At 40.2% G+C, this 18,056-nt stretch overlaps 2 protein-coding genes across 2 annotated transcripts; one reads left to right on the top strand and one right to left on the bottom strand.

Moving 5' to 3' along the window:
• The first annotated feature begins 251 nt into the window (after positions 1–251).
• On the top strand, positions 252–5,056 carry hvcn1 (hydrogen voltage-gated channel 1). Its single transcript, XM_084908148.1, has 6 exons — positions 252–343; positions 1,304–1,528; positions 2,338–2,442; positions 2,523–2,754; positions 3,196–3,308; positions 4,648–5,056. The coding sequence occupies exons 2-6, from the start codon at positions 1,355–1,357 to the stop codon at positions 4,702–4,704; spliced, it is 681 nt and encodes a 226-aa protein (XP_084764274.1). The 5' UTR covers positions 252–343; positions 1,304–1,354; the 3' UTR covers positions 4,705–5,056.
• tctn1 (tectonic family member 1) lies at positions 5,029–17,105 on the bottom strand. Its single transcript, XM_084908133.1, has 14 exons — positions 16,781–17,105; positions 15,750–15,867; positions 14,740–14,873; positions 14,402–14,550; positions 14,052–14,154; positions 12,189–12,301; positions 10,371–10,391; positions 8,584–8,718; positions 7,534–7,659; positions 6,824–6,912; positions 5,953–6,090; positions 5,701–5,854; positions 5,426–5,557; positions 5,029–5,339 (listed from the first exon to the last, which is right to left on the bottom strand). Exons 1-14 carry the CDS (start codon positions 17,052–17,054, stop codon positions 5,193–5,195), a joined length of 1,833 nt encoding a protein of 610 aa, XP_084764259.1. The 5' UTR covers positions 17,055–17,105; the 3' UTR covers positions 5,029–5,192.
• Positions 17,106–18,056: the final 951 nt, after the last annotated feature.

Consider the following 18,056-nt stretch of genomic DNA (forward strand, 5'->3'; position numbering starts at 1 on the left):
ATTATGGAGTAGAAAGAAAATTAGAGCAACATTGCAAGCGGGGAAAGGGGCAGCTCTTCTAGAGCTTTTTGTCAGCAATATTTCAGTTTTGCTCAAAAAAGATTTGTATAGCTTTATGAAATGGGCTATAATGAAATAAACGTTTGATATTAGGTAACAAAATAAAACAAAACAAATAAAAAAAACGGGCGGGGGCGGGTAGGTGGACAGAATCGGGCGGAGGAAGGTCTGAAGACGGAGGCGGAGTTTTGAGGTTCTTTGGGTTTTTGGGTTTTTTTTGACGCCGAGTAACTTTCTCTGAGAGGAGCGTTGAAAGTGCCAAAGGAGAAGGTGGAAGGTAAAGGTAAGCTGCTGTCACCGTTTATTCGTGTAAACCAAATAACAGCTTCCGCTGTGCAGAGTCCGGTCAGCGCTGTTCAGTAGTAAAATGCCTACTTGGCAAAAGTAAAAGGGATGGACGTGTCTATCACGAGTTTCAGCCTCCTGCCAACGTCTGAGACGCATAAACAGAAAAATCTAGCAGACCTAAAGCGACAAAGCTGCGCTCAGTGCTGCAGAATCTCGTAGTCGGAAATTTTACGCTCACTTTCTGACTTCTTGTACTTTCAAGTGCTACACCAGTATAGTTAAAAACGCCTGTAAAATTACCATTTGCGTTGGAGTAAGGCTAGAAAATTCCGTGTTCTGCTGCGCATCTTCCATCACATCACAGATTAACGCATATGAAAAACGAAGTGTGTTAGTAGTAGCTGAAATTAAAATTTACCTTTGCGGAACTGTTTGTAGTACATTTAAGATGTAAGATGTACTATTATTAGCTCTGCAGTTAATGAAAAATGTCTGGGGTTTGGTGCTTCTGTCACTTGATTATCGTTTAAGAACAGAGCACCCATAGCTGGTTCGTAATCTCTACATTAGCCTGTAGAGCTCTGGGCTCAACAGCCCTTCTGTCTTGATATCATGACATTTTTGACCAGTCTTATGACTTTTCCTTCCAGATCTATTGAGTGGAGTGTGGGGATAGATAAGCAAGCTCCTCAGCTTCCTTTGTATGCTATACCAAAATGTTGGTTTGTCAGTAGCATGTTGCAAATGTTAAAAAAGGAGAAGTAAACTGGGATTGACTAACATGGAGAAATCTGTAGAGAAGGTATACAGCATTTTGAACATATGCCATCTTTGGTCTTAAGTGGAACCTGCAACATTGCTCAACTTTATGAACTACAGCTTGCAAAATGTCGGTTTATGGCTCCACACTTCATGGCTTTAAAGTGAAATGCACACTTGTGTTGTTCTCTCCAAGGTGTGCTGAAGTGGGACGTGGTCCTCTCTCTTCATCCCTCAACCTGCCATCATGTCTCGGTACCTGAAGCATTTCACTGCTGTGGGGGACCAGCACGTGGTCCATAGCGACGAGGAAGAACTGCATGTTTCCAGTGAGGAGTTGAGTCCGGCTACGGCACAGCTTCCAGTTACGTTAACATTTAGGGATTCATTCAAGAGGCTATACAGCTCAGAACGTTTCCAGGTATGTCGCTGTAGTCTTTTCAGAAAATGTACCAAAGAAACTGTTGTCTGAGCCTTCCAGTCTGCCAAAGCTACTAAGCTATTACAATGACAGAAAAATATAAGGGTGGGCAAACGATTCCAGGAAAAGGCCATAAAAATGAAAAAATGTATGCAGTGTAAATTTGGTTGAGCTTCTGTTCGAGATCATCATCTCAGTGATGTCTGGACAGCTTTTAAAGCGGCTGCTGTTGTTTTGGAGATTTAGAGTAACAGAATTTCAGGAGTCTGACCACGCCTCCATACGGTTATGGTTCTCATCTATATAGGTTCCCCCAGTCCTACAAACTGTTCATTCTCGTTTACGTGCCTTTATCGAAGTTTTGTTCTGACCAGTGGGGTGGCTTTAGCTCAGGAGGTAGAGCAGGTCATCTTCTAATCAGAAAAGCTTGGGGGTTTGATCCCTGGCTGAATAGTCCACAGTTTCCAAGCCCGTAACAAGTGTTTCAGAGGATTCCTCATCATTTTTTGAATATTGACTGGATTATGCCATAGAACAGTGAAACACAGGTATTCAATGGGCTATGCAGAAATAGCGTCATTTTAACTGTAGCAGTTTATAACCCAGCTATTGTTCCATATTTTTCTCAATAAAGTGCAGCAAAAGACAAGAAAGTTTAAAGCAAGAGGACCTTATTTTCTTCACAATCTCAGATATTAGATTTAGTTCAACTACAACTGGTTTTGAGATCAAGTACCTTCCACCACAGTTTTTTCTTTTACTTTGAAAACTATAATAGAAGCTGACATCATAACTGTCTCTGCTTGCAGGTGTTGGTTGTGTGTTTGGTAATCCTGGATGCCATCTTTGTCTTGGCTGAGTTGCTTATAGATCTGGCTGTCATCAAGCTCGAGCATGGCCACATTGCTCCAGAGGCAAGCAACTTTTCTTCACAGTCTAAGAAACATCCCATGGGTATTACTGAGATTTTACTACACCGTTATGTGTTTTTCAGGTTTTTCACTACCTGAGCTTGGCTGTTCTCACCTTCTTCATGTTGGAGCTGGCTGGGAAGATGTTTGCATACCGCTTGGAATTCTTCCTGCACAAATTCGAGGTGTTTGATGGTTTTGTGGTGATAGTGTCTTTCATCTTGGACATTGTCTTCATCTTCCATGAGGACGCCTTTGATGGGATAGGTCTTCTGATCCTGCTCCGACTCTGGAGGGTAGCCAGGATTATCAACGGTCAGTGCCACTCTGTAGTGCTCACAGGAAATGGATGAAATGATAAACCAACGGTCATGGTTCTGATTATTTAATCAGCTCATCAATGATGCAACGACATGTCTCTGAGTTCCTCTTGCCTCCTCTCTTTTATGATCGTCTTCATTTACATTCACATTTGGATTGTCCGCTATGTTGTCTTCCTTGGTTACATTCATGTTCAAATTGCTAACAGAATACATTTTTATCTTGCTGCAAAGCAGATTGGGAATGTAAAATACATTAGACTTCACTATTCAGAAAGCACAATGGTGGCCCACTAAAAGATTTTTTTCACATTGTTGTATTTGCAGGTTTTGTTTTTTGTTTTTATATGAGATCAAAATTACTGATGTTAAGTTCCAAATGTCATGATTAGCAGGGCAAAGTTTAAAAATGCTGACCATTTTTATTTTGTTGTAGGAATCCTAGTGTCAGTGAAGACCCGTGCAGACCAGAAGATTCACAAGCTGAAGGAAAGCTATGACCACCTGGTTCAAAGAGTCACTGAGCTACAGGAGCGCAGTGATAAACTGGTGATGTCAAATATTCATGAAGATTACTGCTGCTAATGGCAGGCTTGGACTACTTATGTCTTGTGAGATGCTTAGTGTGTCAGGAATCTTTCACCCCTGCACAGAGATTACAGATTACTGCCTGGTTACCGAAAAGTCAGTTTCTTTTCTGGGACCTCATTATCTAGAGAACGAGGTCCCGGTGACACACTTCCTGACCATAAAAATACTGGTGTCATTCCTCAGCCTCCTAGTAGATGCACCTATGGTATAAATTCAAAAATCCTCAGATTTTCAGAAAAACTGACCTCTGACCTTGATTGGTTAATGTCACTGGGCTACAAGCTTGTCTGAGAGTTTTAGTAGATGCCCTCGTGCTACTTAGCTTCGTTCTTGTGTTCACAAAATCTGACCTTGACCTTGAGGACGAGGTCACTCAGGTTCTTAGTAGAGATGTCACCTCATTCACTGCTTCAGGATTCAACTTCGAGAGTTTTCCAGAAGTGTGGCAAAGTCAGAAAAGCTTCATACTTTAGATTCACTCCTTCTGGTGTGAGGACAGAGAGGGGGCTCTTTTAGTAACATTATTAGGGAGCTAAAGTGAACCAATATGAGCCAAACTCATAACGAAAGCAAACTCTGTAAAGTTGACCTTTTCTTTTGTTAAAGCTTTGTTTAGTTCTAGTCACTCTTTCATTCTGTTTTTTAATGTTAACGAGCTCACAGTTACAGTAGGATAACATTATCCTTAGTTAGCTTGCCTCTTAAAACAAATTAAAACACCAAGTTCCCAAATGGACAGTCCCAGTGGGGGAACTCTTTAGGCCTGGAATTCCACAAAAACTGCAGTAATGATGGCAGATCGTTCACAACACCCTCAGTCCTGCTTTGGATTTCAGGCAGTAGAAGGCAGAACTGCAAAACTGTAATTTTGCTGACTGAGTGATGAATACAGTTACTGATAAGATCTCCATGCACATTAGGTCAGTATCAGAATCCTCATTGGCATTGTAGCAGTAAAACAGCTAAGACGATACAGACACTCAATAAAATTAAAATTAAGTAAAAAATATATAAATTATATACACAGTATATATTCAGATGCATCTATAAACATAACCAGTACTGTTGTCTGTTATTTCCTTTCTTGTTGAGGAAGTGGTGACTGTTATTCTGTGCCACGGGGAATATCAGATATATTTATTATAACTTAATTGTGTGTCTGTTATTTAGCAATTTAGGCTTCACTCCTTGTTGTATGATCCACTTCGAAAGTCTTCATATTGTTACTCAGAAGGCTTAAGTATGTGGCACGAAGGCTTACAGTGAGTAACAAGGTGATTCTTGTCTGTGTTTGCAGGCACAAGAGAACGACAACCTGAAAGCCCTCCTCAAGAAGCACGGCATAGACGTCTAACTCAACAAGCTCACTGCTGCAGAGCTACTTGTACCCACATGCTACAGAACATTTAATGGTTTAGTACTAACTGCACTGAGATTTAATGTCATCATTCCCGTCCTTGTGGTGATGGAGACAAATTAAGGGACTGCACTTGCATCATGAATTTCCAGTATATACATGTTAGTGATTTTCATGCCATAAAGCCTAAAGCACCTGTAAATAAGTGAAAGGCAGAATGATAACTTGTACATAAAACTACATCTTAATGTGATTTTGGAGTTCTGTATGATCTGTTAGAACAAATTTAAACCATTGATTTCAAGAACTGAGAAACGAATGTGAAACCATGTATTAAATTTTATTATAAAAAAGGGAAAACTCAGATGTACATTATTCACACAATACACAGTTGCAGACTGATGGTCCAATAACAGTACTAGTGATGACCACACACTGTACCAGTGTTTATGGGGAAGCTTAAATAAGTGAAAGCTGCAGTTGGATCAAACAAAAGGGAAGAAGAAGTCAAAGGGCAGTTTGGCATTGATGGTAGGTGTGGCTCTGTAACCAGGAAGAGCAGCAGCAGATACTGGGATGAAGGCCACTGAGCTTCTGATTGGAAGGATACTGCTGCCTCTGGACAACAGGGTCTGTGTGAGAATACACACAGTACAAATGATTCTCTCTGCTTGCAGTTTTTTCTGCTATAAATGCTCCGACAGAAATGATGTCTTACCAAACTGCTGGTGTTGCTCTGAATTACTTCTTCGATGCTCACAATCTGTGCTTGAGGATTCACGAAGGATCCGTAATTGGTCCATTTAATTTCTAAGTGCAGTGACAATGGGATGCTGCAACTTGGAGCTTCCTACAAGTCAAAAACATGATGCTTGACAGTGAATTCACTTCTGTTTAAGACCTCAGACCTCATTTTAGATCATCTGACTCATCACTCAGTGCAATGACAGTGATCATCATAAGATACTGTGCCCCTTGTTTGACCTCACTCACTGTGGGATTGAAGTTGGTCTTGATTTGCACCCAGTCCAGGAGATTGTCCAGGCGGGAGTTTCCAAAGGAAGCCACATAATAAGGATAGTTAAATCCTCTCAAAATTCCTAGAAGCTCTTGCGAGACAATAGTGCAATTTACACCATCTTCCAACCTGCAGGATCGAAAAAAGTTGCCATCAGAAATTTTAAAGAAAAAACAGACAGCGTTTGTTACATTAAGTGTGATAAATAAAATGTGAGGATGATGTGCCTTAGCAGGCAGCCAGACACAGAGTCTTGACCAAAGAGGACAGGTGAGCGCTGATGTGGACCCTGCAGACAGTCCTGGTCCTCAGTGCTGAGGAGCAGAGACAGAGTGTCTCTGAGGTCAATGCTTCTGACAATCCCAGTGGAGAGGAATGTTATGGACAAATCCTAGTTCTTAGAGAACATCAAAACATTACACGTCTTTCATCAACCACTGAAATTCAGTTTAATTTACAGAGCTTCAGTTTACAACAACAATTGTCTCTGTGTGTTTCACACAGCTAAGGATCCAGCAACAGTATATGATCAGATGATGCCCTACGGGCAGCACTCGGTGATAGCGGGAAGGAAGTACCCTCTTTTAACAGAAAGTTCCAACAAAATCATACTCTGCCACGGCTACTTAGGGGTTGATAGTAAAGAGCATGGAGAGACCACGGACGCTGAACAAATTTTTAAAAAGAAAGACACAGGAGAGATAAAACAAAAGTTATGACATGCAGTAGCGGCACATAAACGCCTGGGAAATGAAAAAGGATAATGGAGAACTGTCCTGGGAAAGTTTTCAACTAGCACGTGCCTATATTTTGTATCTCTCTTTATCTTAAAAGTAGAGAAAGTGTCTGTCTCCTGAACCTAAACTGAGCTAGAAGCTCTTCCTTTAGAAACTCTGAACCACAAGACAGTCTGAAATCTGGCAGCAAATTTTCATACTTAAAATTTTCCCATTAATATTTCAAAAATATTATTTTTACTTATAGTTTTAATCTTTTATTATAAAACTTATCTTATTTATTTGTTTTTACGCTAACAGAAATGGGCTTGCAGTAGTACAACAACGAGGGAAATCTGTCCTTTATCCAGATAAAGGATATTCGGCTGTTCTTGTTCCAGACACAAGCGGCAGGCCGACCACATAACCTGGATTTCCGCTGTAGTGGGCATTCACGTCCCCCCCATCTGCCTGTTTAGGAGGCACAAAACACAGAGCATTACTCAGATTTAGTGAATGGTCAAGGAGTAACATGTTTTCCTAAATTACTAAACACTTCTTGCAGTCTTTCTCAGAAGGAAGAAATGTAGAGCGATTAAAACTAACAAATCTGTGAAACCAACAAATCCCCTCATTCTAAGAGCACCTGATTTGATCTCTACCAGTGAATAGCTGCAGAAGTACACAACACAGAGACAGAAGACAAGCTGGCAATCATAGTTTTGAAGTCAAACCTTTTTGGTTCCAAAGTAATACAACTACAAGCTGTGTTGAACCTATTCTGCTTCCCTTATTTACTGTCACATACAGTGGTGAATGTTCACATTAAAATGCTCAAAGTTTCAGATAATTAGGATATGTACAGGTAAACTCAAACATCCCACTTTTATCCTTAACATCATCACCTCGTGTACACAATTCTGGCAAAGCAGCCTCACCCACACGCTACTTAAATAAGGATATTTTAGCCAGCTTTTGTGAGGGGCTAAAACATTTGTGACTGATTGTTCCAAAATAAAAATATGACTTCACGATTTCCCCACGCAGAGAAAAAAACCATTACACATAGATAGGTTTGTTTGAATATAGTACCTGGATGTACGTGACCTGAAACTCCTGTTCCAAATGCAGCACAGCTTCAGTTACAAATCCAAGCACCACAGACACTGTTGCATTTTCTATCTTACCCTGTGGGTTGTACTTTATCACATAGAGAACCTGAGGAGACATAATTTTCTAATTACACACTTTCAATTAACTTATTTTTGCATATAACTTTTAAATAGGGAGAAGTGTTGGGGTGGTTAACAAATAAAGACTTAGTATTGCTTAGATTGCTTCATTTAGATGTAAGGGAATGGCACCAGACATGGAAATACAATTAGGTGCACGCGTCACTGGAAAAGCATAAGATGTTTCCCTTTTGGAAAGTTGATTGTGTTTGAATTGCCTCAATGTACTTTCACGTCCCACCTCCAAATATAACTGACAACACAGGCATGTCTGGGTGTGCGTGCCTATGTCCAGACTTTTGCATCTCTCTGAAATGACTGCGTGCCTGTGTGAGTAAATGGCCTGTATTTGTACAGCGCTTTACTAGTCCCTAAGGACCCCAAAGCGCTTTACACAACCAGTCATCCACCCATTCACACACACATTCACACACTGGTGATGGCAGCTACATTGTAGCCACAGCCGCCCTGGGGCGCACTGACCGAGGCTGGCTACACGGACTCGTGATAATCATCATCCAGAAAAGAGAAAACAGGAAGAGGATATTTCTGACTATTGCACACAATTTTAAACCAGAGTGTAATGTGGTCACATCTGTAGACTTTACTTTTCAGAAAAAAAAATCTTCTGTGTTTGTGGAGAGCACAGCAAAGAAGTCAACACAGATAGGTGTGATATTTTCTACAGGTGGATGACTCAGTGGAACTACAGGTCTAATTAAAAAAACTAACTAAATGTCACGAATTAACAACATTACAGGATGTATCACTGTATAATATATTTATGCTATATTTATTATACTATGTTATGTAACTCAATCAACATTGTATGCTAAGGGATGTCAAATATGTATGTCAACCGTTTCTTCATGCTGGAAGTGAGAAATAAACTCCAGTGTGTGTGACTGACCTTCAGCACCACATTACCACAGAGGGTGGGGTTGATGAGAACAGGACTGATGTTTTCTCCACCTGTGATCTTCAGCTCAGTCTGAGTGCGATCTGCAGACTGTAGGATGACTGAAGACACCACCACAGGAACAACCTCCAGCAACAGCAGGGACTCATATCAGTCTTCATTTAACTGTGTTTCTGAACTTCTGACACATTAAAACTACTGTACTACAATACAGAATGTGCCAGCGGCTGTCTAACACGATAACATTTTTAAACAGCACACCATGCTGCAAATACTACTCAGTAAATAGTAATCTGAAACACAACTGTGTTCTGAATGTTAATGTGAAAATAAGTGATTGCTAGTTGCTCTTTAGGAACTGAGCAGAAAGTTGTGCCACTGTTCCTGTTACTGCATTGCAGCACTTAACCTCAAGTTTGTTTGTGCGTGTTGTGCAACTTACAACATGTAGCAACATCAAAGGAGACACAATCAGGAGAAGCTGTCAGCTGTCTGTGTCTTACTAAATGTCCTGGTCTACCTCAGGGTGTTTGGCATGGGGAGATTCTGAACATAGATTTTATCACCTGGTTATTTTATGCATTACATACCACCATGAGTTTATCTGAGCCAGGTTTTATATTAATATTACTGAGTTGGTGCATTAAAGGATTTTAGTGGGCATCAAAACCAAATTTAGGGGTGTACAGTCATGGTTAAAATAAATAAACTTTACATATTATACCGTATTGATTATGTATTTAACAAAAAATAAGACATTTTGCTCGTCTGGAGGATTAAGCTGATTGTTAACACGATGATAAGGAGAAAAAAAAAAATCATTCTGGGACGTGTTATGAAGGCCATTGCAAAACAATCGAAAATTGAAATATTTGTCACAGGAGGAAACATTCAAGATACTTTCCAATTTTCCCAGAACTGGATGCCCCAGCAAATTCACCGCAAGGTCAGAACCTGCAATGCTCACAGAAATTCAAGAGCTACAGTGCTATGAAAAAAATTGTTATATTTATTATTTGTCACATGTTTCAGATCATGAAATGAAAGGTATTATTTTTCTGCGTGTTGGGTCGGTTTTTGCTAAATTCATCTTATATTGTATTTACCTAATTTTAAACTTGGTAAAGTTTTTTATAATGTCAATCTGTAGTCTTAGAAGTTGCATAAGGTATATTTTATACCATGACTGTAGCTTTAATGGAAACAGCTGGAAATTAGGTGCAATGGTAGTATCAAAAGTATAAAGGAATATAAATCTTCAAATCACAGAGAATCTTTCTACAGCTAAAAACGACTTTCTTTGCTTAATCAACTAATCTTGCAAATACATATGTACACAAACACAAATGTTTAAAACTCAGTGCCACTGACACAAGCAATTAAAAGATATGTGAATGTGTCATTAATCTGTGTTCTATTATGTCAGCTCAAACAACCATTGTGAAATCTACTTGCTTGCCATGTCATCTGTGTGTATCTCTTTTTCTTCGTTGCTTCAATTTAATAAAAATATCTCTGAGAAAAAAAAAAACTTAGTGCCTATTACAAATTCACAAAGCTAATGTATACAGGTTGTCTGTTTTGTCAGATTAACTGTTTATAACATCTACACTGTTTTTAATGAACACATTTAAGAGTCTGTGACCTCATCTTGTTAACTTGGATTTTTTTTCAATTTATCAGTTAACTGATAAATTAGTACAGTTAGTATGTTTAACTCTGATAAACATACTAACTGTTTCAGAGTTAAACAAATAGAGAAAGGTCAGGATACTTACTGCTGCATCTGTGCTCATATCCTGTCAAGCACAAAACATTTCACTTTAAACCTTTTAATTAATGATCTATATTTAAACTATATATAGTTAAGGAACACAAAACAGGTGTGCATGCTGTTCATTAGTTGCAATTCAAATTCAATGACATTATAATTCCTGGGCATACAGGGAGTGCAGAATTATTAGGCAAATGAGTATTTTGTCCACATCATCCTCTTCATGCATGTTGTCTTACTCCAAGCTGTATAAGCTCGAAAGCCTACTACCAATTAAGCATATTAGGTGATGTGCATCTCTGTAATGAGAAGGGGTGTGGTCTAATGACATCAACACCCTATATCAGGTGTGCATAATTATTAGGCAACGTCCTTTCCTTTGGCAAAATGGGTCAAAAGAAGGACTTGACAGGCTCAGAAAAGTCAAAAATAGTGAGATATCTTGCAGAGGGATGCAGCAGTCTCAAAATTGCAAAGCTTCTGAAGCGTGATCATCGAACAATCAAGCGTTTCATTCAAAATAGTCAACAGGGTCGCAAGAAGCGTGTGGAAAAACCAAGGCGCAAAATAACTGCCCATGAACTGAGAAAAGTCAAGCGTGCAGCTGCCAAGATGCCACTTGCCACCAGTTTGCCCATATTTCAGAGCTGCAACATCACTGGAGTGCCCAAAAGCACAAGGTGTGCAATACTCAGAGACATGGCCAAGGTAAGAAAGGCTGAAAGACGACCACCACTGAACAAGACACACAAGCTGAAACGTCAAGACTGGGCCAAGAAATATCTCAAGACCGATTTTTCTAAGGTTTTATGGACTGATGAAATGAGAGTGAGTCTTGATGGGCCAGATGGATGGGCCCGTGGCTGGATTGGTAAAGGGCAGAGAGCTCCAGTCCGACTCAGACGCCAGCAAGGTGGAGGTGGAGTACTGGTTTGGGCTGGTATCATCAAAGATGAGCTTGTGGGGCCTTTTCGGGTTGAGGATGGAGTCAAGCTCAACTCCCAGTCCTACTGCCAGTTTCTGGAAGACACCTTCTTCAAGCAGTGGTACAGGAAGAAGTCTGCATCCTTCAAGAAAAACACGATTTTCATGCAGGACAATGCTCCATCACACGCGTCCAAGTACTCCACAGCGTGGCTGGCAAGAAAGGGTATAAAAGAAGAAAAACTAATGACATGGCCTCCTTGTTCACCTGATCTGAACCCCATTGAGAACCTGTGGTCCATCATCAAATGTGAGATTTACAAGGAGGGAAAACAGTACACCTCTCTGAACAGTGTCTGGGAGGCTGTGGTTGCTGCTGCACGCAATGTTGATGGTGAACAGATCAAAACACTGACAGCATCCATGGATGGCAGGCTTTTGAGTGTCCTAGCAAAGAAAGGTGGCTATATTGGTCGCTGATTTGTTTTTGTTTTGTTTTTGAATGTCAGAAATGTATATTTGTGAATGTGGAGATGTTATATTGGTTTCACTGGTAAAAATAAATAATTGAAATGGGTATATATTTGTTTTTTGTTAAGTTGCCTAATAATTCTGCACAGTAATAGTCACCTGCACACACAGATATCCCCCTAAAATAGCTAAAACTAAAAACAAACTAAAAACTACTTCCAAAAACATTCAGCTTTGATATTAATGAGTTTTTTGGGTTCATTGAGAACATGGTTGTTGTTCAATAATAAAATTATTCCTCAAAAATACAACTTGCCTAATAATTCTGCACTCCCTGTATAGTGAACTTCACTTCAACAATACACTGTATTAAAGAGTGGATTTTTAAGAGCCAACCAGTGTGTAGCTCAGTAAATGTGAGACTCACACTAAACAGCTGGGTGTCAGTGTAGCTATCCATGCTGAGGGCTGGCAGATGGCCGCAGTCCTGATGCAGGACCACGCGACGGGAGCACCGACTGCTTTGATCCTTTAGGAAAGCTGCAAATCAAACCAGGAAAGCTAAAACAACATCATTCATACTGATGAAAAAGCCTCTCATCCTTTTCATAAAGCTTTACAGGATGTCAACAAAGAAACTGCTGTTCAATAAGAAAGTGACAGTAAATATGCAAACTCTGGTCATAAGTAAAGACTGACACTTTTTTTAAGGAGACTGGGAGGAGAAAGAGAATGGCTACATAGTGTAGTGGTTAACACATTTATTTTTCAGCCACAAATCCCATTTGAGGTTGCATCTCTGCCAAATGAAAACAATGCAGAGCTACCCACTGTGGTGACGCCTTTTGACAAGGGAGCGGTTAAATATCACAATGCTCCGAAAAATGAAAGTAACACGTTTTAAGCAGATTATGGCATCTAGTCAATTAAACCAGATGGGATACTGATCTGTTCAATTAAGGAGCAGAGAGAGTTGCTGTTAACGAAATTACAGGTGCACTTAAAGACAACAATGAGACAAAACAGGTGTGGGTTTTTTATGTGGAGGCCTCTGGCAGTTTTTCCCTCCTCATGGTTTGTGACTGTTCTTTCACTAGTCCTGCATTGGACTAGAGTCATTCTCACTACTGATAACACTAGGCTGGACCTTGCAGAGGTTGCCCAAGTAGTCCAGCTCCACCAGGACGGTATGTCAATATGAGCCATTACCAGAAGGTTTTTTGTGTCTCCGGCGGCCTGGAGACCCAACGTCCTCTAGTGGATCCTGCACTCACTGCCATGTATCCTGACTGGGAGTTGCCATAGAATACCAGAATTGGCAGGTCTACCACTGGTGCCCAGTGCTTTACACACAGTAGAACAGGTTTATGCTGGGCACATGTGATAGATATGAAAGAAGCTTTGGAGAACATTATATTGCCTGTAACATCGTTCAGCACGACTGGTTTGGTGGTGGGTCAGTGATGGTCTGCATAGGCACATCAATGGATTGATGCACAGACCTCTACAGGCGAGGCAAGGGCGTCCTGATTGTAGAGAAAGATTTAATCCAGGATGAAATCTTTGGACCCACTGTCACACCCTATGCTGATACAGTAAGTCCTGTTTTTTACTTCATGTTTCAGTCCATCCCATACGGCCAGGTTTTACCTCAGACTGTGCAGGAGCTCAGTGAGGCCCAGGTTAAGATCTGGAAGGAGATCCCCTAGGACACCAACCACTGTTTCATTATAAGCACGCCCCGACGTTGTCAGGCATGCATACAAACACATGCGGGCGATGTCAGCTTCTGAGTAATATTCTTAAATGCTGCAATGAAATTTTTGCCACATTACTTTTTCACTTTGATTTTTGGGTTGTCTTTGAATTCTCTAGGTTGATAATTTTGCATCAATGACATGGCCTCATTTCATTCTTTACACTTGGTCAGTCAACATCAGTACAGATATTGTACTTTTGGTCTCCCCAACATTTAAAAGGAGCAACTTTTTATTTTGAAGGCAAACAGCCTCCATTTCCCGTTTGCATTACCTGCTTCAGTTTCACTACCACATGGGGAGTAGTTTGCAAATTGCAAATGTTTACAACATTAAAGGACTCTGGATAGGATTGAGTGACATCAAGTGGTGAGTTTACAGGCTGCAGAAAAAACGAATTCCCCCTCTCTTTTCAAGTGTCCAGGTAAATCTACAGTGGTCAGTGGAAACACCGCTACTCATAGTTAAAAGTGATGATGTCATAACAATGAATACATTTTAATTTCTATAATTTACAAGTACAAAGGCATTACCTGCAGGACTGTTATCCACACAATCAGCAGTGACACCGGGAGCTGGCAGTTGCAAGATCTCTCTCTGTTCAGCCGCCCCTGCCGTCACAATCACATCCCCATACTGAAAAGCCAAAGCATCAGCAGAGAATGAACAGACAGGAAAATGGCAAGTTCAGACTCACCTATGAAGGAGTGCACTGAGTGTTCTTACTGAGTTTCTTTGAAAACAAGTTCCTCACATGTTCTGGACTAAACATACCTTCATATGTTAAAGTACTCATGGACTATCTAAGAATAAATCACTGACTGATTCGATGTGGACAAACGTACACTTACTGATACTACATGAGCTATAAACAGAGGCTCACCTGGTATCCACCCGAGGTCTGGAGGTTTACAGAGGACGCCTGGTTAACTTTCTCTAAACCGAAAATATAGCTGGTGAATTGTTTAAAGAGCGACACAAAGTTGCTGTCAGTTGGCAGAGCGGGAGAGGGATATGACAGTCCATCAACTCCTGCAGATAAAAAGAAACTAGCTGAGATGAGCTTTGTAGTCCAAAATAGTCATTAAGGAAGCTATTATACATAATATTGTAAATAACACACTGTTAAATTTGCCTTTTTTAACTTTACCAAACTTATGTGCAAATGGTTTCTTGAAGCGTTTACTCTAACACTCCATAAAAGTCCATTTGCTGACTTACGGTTTTGTGACTCAATGCAGAAGATGTCGTAGTTGGTCTCCTTCTGAACAGATGATTGCAGCTCTGAATAACCGTCTGCTGCTCTCCTTAAAGAATAGAATGCTACATCATGGCTGCACATCTGCTTGCTGCCACTGCAAAGTGATGAAAGACAAAGAAGGAGCTTATTGCTATGGACATGCAGACAAATGCAAATGTTTTGCTGAATTATTTGCTCTACTGGGAAACATTTTTATGGATTTCATCTTTTAGCAAGAGAAGACCAAGTGTTGCCATTTGTTTACTGTTGCTTTGATCAGGTCGGTGCAGTGTGCATGAACATTTCCACAGTCAGCTGTCCATCAGTAGGACAACAAGCATACAAACCGCTGAATGTTTTCACTCAGTAATAACATTTCTTAAAAGTTTAACTTTTAAACTGTTAGGTTGATGGTCAGTTTGGGGGATTAATGGTTCTTCTACAAGTCACATTTATGAGTTTTTCTGTAGCTGAAGTTAACCCTCACTAACAAACAGTTGTTTTAATTGAGTGTTTTTTTTTAGTCCTATTAAAGGAAGTGCATTAGGCTATGGAAAGAAAGCAGGGCTAAAATTTGATGTGTTTGGACTATTTAATATTTGGGGGCATGTGTGCATGTAAACTGTTTTTTACAATTTGGCCAAAGCAGCCAACATTTTTCTCAGTGAACTCAGGTGGAGTGATGTTTTTCTAGCGTGGACGACAGCAACACACACGATCAAAGCCACTACAAAGCCAATAAGAGTCCTTTATTAAACCACTTGTTTAACAAGCTGAAACTTAAAGAAATGCTTACTTTGCTCCTGTTTGCACCAACCACTGTTTTTTAATATAAAATACAGCAATACCACACATTGGCACATAAAAACATTCTAACAAAATCTATTTATTATACAACACAGAGCCAAGAGGAGAAAAATCTATTTTTGTCAACTGACACTGTAGCCCATTAGTAGAAAAAGAGAAGATTTTCAGCTGGACTTCTACATACCTCACAGTGGGATATGAGCAACTGGTGAACAGAGGCACATCCCCACTACACACTCTGTCACAACAGCAGTTGATGTCACATACATCCATCTGCTCATCGCAGGGACATAACCTGTCAGCTGACACACACACAAACACACACAGGTCAGATAGTTCATGTTTTCTAGATGACGAACAGTCTTAATGCATTCAGTACATTACAAATGGTACAAATGTGAAACGGCAGTTGTGTGTACAACTAGGTTTAATGTTCAAGCCATTAATAAACACAAGAGGCAACGTATTAGGAAAACTTTTAAGCATGATTTAGTTCATTTTGTCCACACCCTATTTGATCAAATTTTAATTCATGCTAAACACATAAATAAAAATAAATAAAACTGATATCACAGGAGAGGATCGGGAATGAGCTTGCACTGGAGCTCTTACTCTGACTAATTGTGAACAACTGGGACTTGGCATTAAATTCTGACAAGTTCAATAATTATTTAGAAAATATGTACTAAATGCAGAGAGGTTAAAGGATCACTGTAAAGGAGGGTAAAACATTTTGGGAAGAGGTAACATGTCAGAATATTATTTCAAAATAAATTGAACTACTTTGGAGTTCAGAATGGATCTTATTAAAAATAAAGAAACACAAAAAAGTAATGTCAGAGCAGTCGTATTATTCATACACAGGTCTGTGTGTCAGCGCATGTGCGTGCTCTCCTTAAACGAAGAGTCTGTATATACCTGGCATTAATGAGCATCCCAAGTTTTTATCTATCCGAATGAAAAACATAAAATACCACAAGGTCAGATCAAACGCACGTTAAAATATCTTCATTTAACATTTTCCTTACTACCTCTGAGAGAACAGATATCCTAGCCACAGTATGGGTTTAATTTGAATGTGTTCACATCTCTGAAAGAAGCTGGCAAACTGAATTACCTAAAAGCTATTTTGGTGGACAAAGAAAAACAGTGAACATGTGCTAAAAACGGGGGGACTGGGGTAGAAACTGGGGTTAAATCACAGCGACAGGTTACCACTGGTGAGAGGAGTGGGTAGGTGCCCGGAGACTGGCAGGGGCACGGCAGGTAGGTTCGGCATCTCGGTGCTGTAGCTCGGAGCTGTGGTCGTGCTCTCAGACACTGGAGGCTGTGTACGCGGATAACTCTCAGTAACATTATAAATAAAATTGTAGGCATCAAAAACCGTCGTATTAAAGTCGCTCTCTGTTGTGTTTACTGTAACGACAGTAAGCAAGAGAAATAAATAGAAGAACTCTGGATCGTACTTGACTACAGTTGTGACCGCCATGGTTATTTAATCGTTGCTATGGTTCTTCTTCTTCTGTTGCTACTGCTGCTTCTTCTATGCCCTTAATGGCGGGTGGCAAACCAATAGTAAGTAATTTACCGCCACCTAGTGGGTACCGTACGGGTTTCCGCCCGCATTACCGCCACCTTTCATCGGTGTACAGATCTGCCAAATGTTTGGTTCAATTGATGGTGGAATTATCAACGTTTGACAGCGGAGTCTGGTGAGAGGATAAACTGAAATCACTGTGCAAACACACATTTATAATTATTTATTTTATTTATAATTAGCAACTGTTATGACTGCTACAACGTTAACCCATTTTTATGAAGCTAAGTCAGTTCCAATGGTCAGTTCCCTTGTCATCATCCAACTGACACCAGTGTTTTCAAATAAATGTAGTTAATGGGTATTAACTAGGAAGTTGTGATTCACTACATCTATCTGACAGCAACAGTTCACTAACTGAATTAGGTCATCCTGGGACTAAAACCAGGATGCTGGTCTGAGTGTCATCATTGTCCAGACAGGACTCCAGTTCTTCTGCCAAAAGCCAATACACCTTGCTGCTTCCCAAAGTTTGACTTGTAACTCCAGGCACCGTGGCTAACAGGCCTGGCCAAAGAGCAATCCATGTTTGTTCAGGACTGCTTATTTTTGGTATTTGGGTATATTTAACCTGGTCCTCATATCCGAAGGCTGCTCCCCTGCCCCCCAATGTGCCACTTGGGAACCTGGTAGATGGGTGTGGTTTCTCCACCCTAAAATCGAAACTATAAAATGTTTTCAGTTTCAAGTCGGATCCCCTGATCTCCTCTGAGATGATGGTCCTATAACATTGCTCTAGACTCTGTGAGAGATGTATAATCAGAGAAATGAAGTAATCAATCATCAGACCTTCACAATGACCAACTTAAACCAAGCTGACAGGGTTTGAAATTTGTTGCAGTGCAGATTAAAGGAAAGGTTGCTGAAACTGTGGGTATTGCCTTAAGGGTGTTG

The sequence above is a fragment of the Perissodus microlepis genome, chromosome 2 (assembly GCF_051167445.1).
Source record: "Perissodus microlepis isolate ML-2025 ecotype Zambia chromosome 2, ASM5116744v1, whole genome shotgun sequence".
In the NCBI taxonomy this organism is placed as follows: Eukaryota; Metazoa; Chordata; class Actinopteri; order Cichliformes; family Cichlidae; genus Perissodus; species Perissodus microlepis.

Bases quoted from the DNA above. Each gene is read 5' to 3' on its own strand.
- hvcn1 (XM_084908148.1), top strand. From the start codon at position 1,355: ATGTCTCGGTACCTGAAGCATTTCACTGCTGTGGGGGACCAGCACGTG. The intron at 2,755-3,195 runs GTCAGTGCCACT...ATTTTGTTGTAG, and splicing joins GGTAGCCAGGATTATCAACG to GAATCCTAGTGTCAGTGAAG. The intron at 3,309-4,647 runs GTGATGTCAAAT...CTGTGTTTGCAG, and splicing joins AGGAGCGCAGTGATAAACTG to GCACAAGAGAACGACAACCT.
- tctn1 (XM_084908133.1), bottom strand. From the start codon at position 17,054: ATGGCGGTCACAACTGTAGTCAAGTACGATCCAGAGTTCTTCTATTTA. The intron at 14,551-14,739 runs GTAAGTCAGCAA...TTTTATCTGCAG, and splicing joins CTGCATTGAGTCACAAAACC to GAGTTGATGGACTGTCATAT. The intron at 14,155-14,401 runs GTGAGCCTCTGT...TTGGCTTTTCAG, and splicing joins AGACCTCGGGTGGATACCAG to TATGGGGATGTGATTGTGAC.